This window comes from Aethalodelphis obliquidens, unplaced genomic scaffold (assembly GCF_003676395.1).
Source record: "Aethalodelphis obliquidens isolate GAN/ISIS:26980383/991018 unplaced genomic scaffold, ASM367639v1 scaffold9, whole genome shotgun sequence".
NCBI lineage: Eukaryota > Metazoa > Chordata > Mammalia > Artiodactyla > Delphinidae > Aethalodelphis > Aethalodelphis obliquidens.
In genome coordinates, this window is record NW_020837953.1 from 52,272,889 (window position 1) to 52,279,269 (window position 6,381).

The window sequence follows — 6,381 nt, forward strand, 5'->3', positions numbered from 1 at the left end:
CCCCTGAGGAGAGCCGGGGCTGAGGCTGGCCCTGCCCCCGCAGTAGGGGATCCTTTAGCCTTTGTTGGGCCCCATCCTTGTGCCATGTGGCCATGGCTCCGGAGTGACCTCCCTGGCAGGGACCCTGCGGCCCCTCCGCTAAAGGCAGCCTCTTGCCGGAGGAGGCTGGGTGCTGACCAGTCTGCCCGCAGCCCCTCACCCGGCGACCCCGGGCGGGCGGGGAGGAGGGGCCTCCAGCTGAGAAGTGGGGAGGAGGAGAGCGGAAGGAAGCCCGGGGCCTCTCCGGGATCGCCCCGGCGGGTCGGGACGGGACGCGGCCCGTGGTCCAGGGGCGCTGGGCAGGCAGCCAGGGCCGGCACTGGCCAGATGGGGGCGAGCGGGCCCTGCGGCCCCCGGGGAGGGGTCCGGCCGGCGTCGCGGGGGCGAGCGGCCGCGGGCGGCGAGGTCCCTCCCGGGAGGCGGGCGCGGGGGAGGCCGCGGGGGGAGGGGGCCGGAGCCGCGCCGCGCGCAGAGCGGGAGGCAGAGCCGAGGGCGGAGCGGAGCGCGGCGGGCGCGGCGAGCGCGCGGGCCGGGCGGCCGAGGACCCCGGGAGCGCCGCGTCCCCTGCCCCGCGCCGGCCCCGCGTCTCCTCCCCGGCCGGCGGCGGTGGGTGCGCGGCGGGCTGACCTCTGCAGAGGCGGCGGGGGCTCAGCATCGGGCCGGGGCCGGGGGGGCGCCGGGGCCGGGGGGCGGCGCTCCGGCCCGGCCCGGCCCCGCCCGATGTCCATGAGCGCCAACACCATGATCTTCATGATTCTGGGGGCGTCGATCGTGATGGTGAGCGGAGGGGCTTCCCGCGCGCCCGCTCCCCGCACCCGCTCCCGCCTCCGCGCCCGCGCGCCGCCTCCCCCTCCCGCGCCTTGTTTACCGGCCTGGGCGGCCTGCGCTCCCCCATCCCCAGCGCGTCGGCCCCCGCCGGGGGGCGCCGGCCCAGCCTCTCGCTCCTCGGCGCTGACCGGTCATGGGCTCTTCCAGGCCATCGCGTGCTTGATGGACATGAACGCGCTGCTGGACCGATTCCACAACTACATCCTCCCGCACCTGCGGGGCGAGGACCGCGTCTGCCACTGCAACTGTGGCCGGTGAGTCTGCGCCCAGAGGGGCACACGCGTGATCACACATGTGGGGTGGAGGTGGGGCCCACTGGGGCTCCAGCGAGCGCCATGCAGGCCGGGCTGCAAGGCCCAGCTGGGCCAGGCCGGTGGGGGCTGCTGAGGCTGGCGCCAGGCCGGGTGGGGGAAGGACCGGCCAGCTTCCGTGGCACAGAGGTGTTCCGGGAGTGGGGAGCATGCCCGAGGCAGTAGGACCCCCTCCCAAATTGCCTTTAGAGAAAGGGCCCGCGGGTGACGGGCAGAACGGGTCCAGGGCCTCCTGGCCCGGGGCGTGGAGACCAGGAGAGCAGCAGCCCAGCCTGGTGTCCCGGGAGGGATCCTGCGCACGGCTATGCCCACAGAGGACACCATCCTCCTCCCTGGGCCCTGAGCTGTGTCCATGAAATGTCCTGGGAGCCAGCTAGGGGGAAGAGCAGAAGGTCAAGGTGGGCAGGGCCTACCTTGAGGGGCATCTGGCCCAACCCCCTCGCTGTCCACGGGAGGAACTGAGGCCGGGGGTGGAGTCCGCTCAAGGTCACACAGACAGAGGGGAGAGCCCAGGTCCCTACACCCACTTTGTGACCCCCCCCATTCTGTGCACATGTAGTGATGGAGTCTTCCTGGCCATGCATGTTTGTATGTCCATGTACGAAATAAACATCTTCTCATGAGACGCGCATGTGTGTACCGTCTGTGCATATACATGTGCGCACACGCAGCAGCCCCTCAGCCCCACGCACGCTGGGGCCCCCGAGAGAGCGGACAGAGGCTGAGCAGACAGACTTGCCCAGGGCCATGCGGCCGGCAGGGAACTCGTGCTCTTGACCCTGCCCTGTGCTGCTGCTCCAGGGACGTGTGCACACGTACTGGGCGAGGGGTGTGTGAGAGACAGGACAGTTTCATGCCTCACTAAGCATGCTACATGCCTGTGTGTGCAGACCGGGTGTCGAAGCAGAACATGGGCAGCAGGGCAGATGGAGATGGGCGTGTAAACGGCCCTCACGAGTGTTGGCCAGGAATCATCCGGAGTGCTGGCTGGGTGGCCACACCCTCGCGGAGATCCGCGTGTTCCTGCCTGGTGCGCACGGCCCAAGGCCAAGGAGCGGCAGGAGGTCAGCTCCACGCTCCCTGGGCCGACCCAGCCTGGGGGTGTGAGCGGGGGTCCTGAGACCCTCCCGGAGACCGGAGGTGTGCCCGCCACCGGCCCAGGGTTCAGCTCCCTAAACATTAGTGAGGCCCATTTTCCGTGCAGGGCTGTCGCAGTGTGACCTGCACATGTGTGCCTAAGACCTCACACTGAGGCCCTTTTGGGCAGACAGGGTGTGTTTTCAGAGTGTATTTGCTCCGGGGATGTGTATGGGTCATATGTAGTGTCCAGAGTACACGTGGATTGTGTAAAACAAGTGCCCATGGAGTGCAAGCCACAGCGAGGCCTGAGTGCACAGCTTAGACACAGACAACACGAGAGCCACGCCTGCTGTAGGCGTAGAGTGTTTCCGTGTGTGTGTGTGTCCATGTATGTGTGCTTTGTACACATCACTACATACAGGATGTGTAAATTCCGTGTACAAAGTATTCTTGTATATTGACAACATGCATGTGTATGCGCAGTACATGTGTGTAACACAATATACAGCACCCATGTGCGCCCTGTGGGCACAGTGAATGTCTGCAGGGTACAGTCTGGCATATCAGGCCTCTGTGTACAAACCATGTACACATGTTGCCACAACGGACTCTACTTGTGTGTACACCCCGTTTGCAGAGAAGGCGCACACACACTTGTGTGCCTTCTACATGCCGATACGGAGAATTTTATACAGAGGACACGTGTGTAAATGCTGTGAAGCGTGCGTGCCAGCAGGCTGTGTCTGTGGGTGCACACCCGTGCATATGCCACGGTGCCCACAGAGAGGATGGCTGTGCGCAAAGCCCAGTGCATGTGCATCTCCATGTGACACGCACCGTGCTCGTGCCTGGGCGAGCGTGCACATGCACACATGTGGAGCTCATGGGCCGAGTCCATGGTATACACGCCATGTCCTGTGCATGTGGCCGGCGTGTATACACAACATGCGTCCGACCTCAGGTAGACACATGCAACATGCGTGGCCCAGGCAGGACACATGTATGTACACATCACGGAAATACGTGTGCACGTGGGTGACCTGAGCCCCCACCTGCCCCCCCCCCACCCCGGGGCCTGCCTGACTTGGAGGAAGGAGGAGGGCAAGGAGCAGGGGAAGAGCGGCAGGTGCTAGGACAGGTCATGACCTTTGACCCCCTGGAGGTCCCCACCCCACCCCCCACCCCCGGGGCAGTCGGGGCCCTGGCCTTGTCCTACTTGCAGGGGCATTTCTGGCTTCCTCGGTGACTCCATCTTCAAGTTTCCTGCCCTGTCCAGGGGTAGGAAGTCGTGGTCCCGAGGAAGACCCTCCCTGTCGGGGTCCGGAAGGCAGGAGGGCAGGAGATGGCGGCGACGCTCAGTGTTATCAGCTGCTGGAGGCCTGGCCTGGCCAGGGTGACGAAGGGCGTCCTCTGCTGCTACGCATTCCGGGCGCTCAGCAGTGGTTCTCCATCTCCTATTGATGATTGATGAGGGCCATTGGCGAGCTGTGGCCACATGAGCTACGGCCGCCACCATGTGTCAGGCAGTCCTCTCCAACTAACCCAGGTGTGGTGGTCCCTGCTCCAGGGGCCGTGGTGGCTGAGGCCCCACCTACTCTGGACAAGCTGAGCCAGATGGGCTCCAGGAGTCCCCAGGGGAGCGGGAGGGGGGTAACATGGGGCCTGCCCGCTGCTGTCTCCACGGGGTGGAGAGCACTGTGTGGCCCCCACTGGCACAGGGATGTCGGTGATGGACGGGCAACAGGGGCCTGGGGTCAGGGATGTCCTGGGGGGTTTCCGTTTGTGAGGAGGTCCCTGGGGGGCCGGGGAGGGTGGCTCATGTTCAGTTGAGAGGGGGGGACGGGGACCCATCTCAGCTGGAGACCAGGCAGAGGTGTCGACATGTAACCGAGGGAAGATGGGGAGAAGCAGGTTGGGGAGGGAGGAGCTATTTTTAGGTGCAAATTTGAGGTGTCTGTAGATCCCACGTGGAGACGCCATGCAGGCAGCTGGAGCTCAGAGCAGACGTGGGGTGCCGCGGGGACGTGCTGGGGGTGGAGAGTTGGAGAAGCCAGCTGAGGGGCTCGGTAGGAGGGGAGCCAGGCAGGCGCACCCCAAGGTGGCTCCTGCACTTCGGGGAAGGAGGGGCCCCAGGGTGACTGGGGGCTCAGGGTGCACGGACCCCACATGCCTCGGGCACCCAGGTCCTGTAGCTTCTTCTCCCCGGCCCTCCTGTCGGTGGGGGGGGGGCGTGGAGCCCAGAGTCTGTTGCCCTGGGTACTGGTCTCTGGGCAGGGCCACCCAACCCGGGATCGTGGGGCCCAAAGGGCTTCCTGGAGGAAGAGAGGATCCAGGCAGGCCTGAGGCTAGAGGGAGCCTTGTGGGGAGGGTTCAGTGTGGCCTCCGCCTGGATTGTCAAGGGAGGGGAGGCTGAGGGGAACGGCCCAGGCCTCAGTGGGTGCTGGGATGCAGGGGACAGACCATGGTCCAGGGTCTGTCCCAGGACCTGGGATCTGTGTGGGGCACGGTTAAGGGGGTGCCCCCGGGCCTCAAGCACAGAGAACTGGGGCAGGGGAGGTTCCTGCAAGGGACAGAGGGGCAAAAGGAAGACCAGAGGCCCAAGGCAGGGCTCATCCCACGCGGCTTTCCTTGGAGGGGAAGCTGAGGAAAGGGCGGAGTGACTGCAGGGTGGGAGGGAGAGGCCAGAGGGGCAGTGCCCCAGGAGCCAGTGGGGGCCTCTGGGCACAGGCCCACGGGCGGGCTGTGACCCTGTCACTGGGCGGGGGCACCCCGCCTGGGCCCTCGCCCCGGTACGCCTTCTCCACCTGCGCTGTGCTCCTGTCACCGTGTCAGGGTTGCCTCTGAGCCCCGGGCTGGGCAGAGGGACGAGGGTGATGCGTGGAGGCCAGCCACTGGACTTCACGCTGACCTATGACCTCGCACACTCCCATCCTGCGGGCAGCCTCCCACCTGGTGACCCGGGTCCTGGGCGAGTGCGCTGGCCCCTCCCGACCTCAGCACCCCACAAGGTCTGCTTCAAAGACCCCTGCAGGCAAACGGGTGCAGCTTGCCCGCCCCGCGGGACAGGTGCCAGCCCGCCCTGCCGCCCCCAGGCACCACGTCCACTACGTGATCCCGTACGACGGGGACCAGTCTGTGGTGGACGCCTCCGAGAACTACTTCGTGACAGACAACGTCACCAAGCAGGAGATCGACCTCATGCTGGGGCTGCTGCTCGGCTTCTGCATCAGCTGGTTCCTGGTGTGGATGGACGGCGTCCTGCACTGCGCCGTGCGCGCCTGGAGGGCGGGCCGGCGCTACGGTGAGTGCGCGGCGCGGGGACCCGGAGACAGCCTCGTCCGCGCCGGGGCCACGCCCTCTCCCACGCCCACGCCATGCCCACTCCCGGCCCCGCCCACCAGCCCACGCCCTGACCGCGCCCCCCGCCCCGCAGACGGCTCGTGGACCTGGCTGCCCAAGCTGTGCAGCCTGCGGGAGCTGGGCCGGCGGCCACACAGGCCGTTCGAGGAGGCGGCCGGGAACATGGTGCATGTGAAGCAGAAACTCTACCACAACGGTCACCCGAGCCCGCGGCACCTCTGAGCCGCGCTCAGGACTCGCGGGGCCGCCGGCCACCGCGCCCACGCTCACGGGACTGGACGGCCGGCCCGGGCCAGGGCGCCCGCGGCCATCGGGCGCGTCCGGCGGAAGGTGCTGTCTCCTCTTCTTTTTATAAAGGGGGTCGGGGTGGGGCCGGGGCGGGGGCGCGGGGACAGCGGCACCGGGGGCGCGGGTGGGACCGCCCGCCCAGCCCAGGACCACGTCCGCCGCTGGAAACCGGCGGCTTCCTGTGCGCCCGCGTCTGTCTCTCCGTCCGTCCGTCTGGTTTCCGGAGCCAGAGCCAGTTCTGCCGGAGGCGAGCACGGCCGGGAGCCGGGTGCGCCCACGTCTGCACACGGGGGCACGTGCATGGGGCGTGTGCGCCCGCGGCCCGCAGTGGGGGCGCGGGCAGGGGTCCGGGGGAGGCCCGGGCCCAGCAATAAGGCTTCTGAGCCCCGCGGCGGCAGCCCGGGTCGGGCGCCTCACTGTGACTCCCACCCCTGCTGGTCAGTAAATTCTCTAGAAAGCTCCAGCCTCTGCCTCT

At 67.4% G+C, this 6,381-nt stretch overlaps 1 protein-coding gene across 5 annotated transcripts; it reads left to right on the plus strand.

The window, feature by feature from the left end:
* Positions 1 to 562: 562 nt before the first annotated feature.
* On the plus strand, positions 563 to 6,369 carry TMEM240 (transmembrane protein 240). Of its 5 annotated transcripts, XM_027110529.1 has the most exons (4): positions 563 to 816; positions 1,015 to 1,121; positions 5,351 to 5,559; positions 5,692 to 5,875. In XM_027110529.1, exons 1-4 carry the CDS (start codon positions 760 to 762, stop codon positions 5,838 to 5,840), a joined length of 522 nt encoding a protein of 173 aa, XP_026966330.1. In that variant the 5' UTR covers positions 563 to 759; the 3' UTR covers positions 5,841 to 5,875. The 5 variants fall into 5 exon arrangements, with proteins under 5 accessions (XP_026966330.1, XP_026966327.1, XP_026966328.1 ...); XM_027110526.1 differs by having other exon boundaries at positions 5,351 to 6,369; XM_027110527.1 differs by having other exon boundaries at positions 800 to 816; positions 1,015 to 5,559; positions 5,692 to 6,369.
* Positions 6,370 to 6,381: the final 12 nt, after the last annotated feature.

Bases quoted from the DNA above. Each gene is read 5' to 3' on its own strand.
- TMEM240 (XM_027110524.1), top strand. From the start codon at position 5,169: ATGACCTCGCACACTCCCATCCTGCGGGCAGCCTCCCACCTGGTGACC.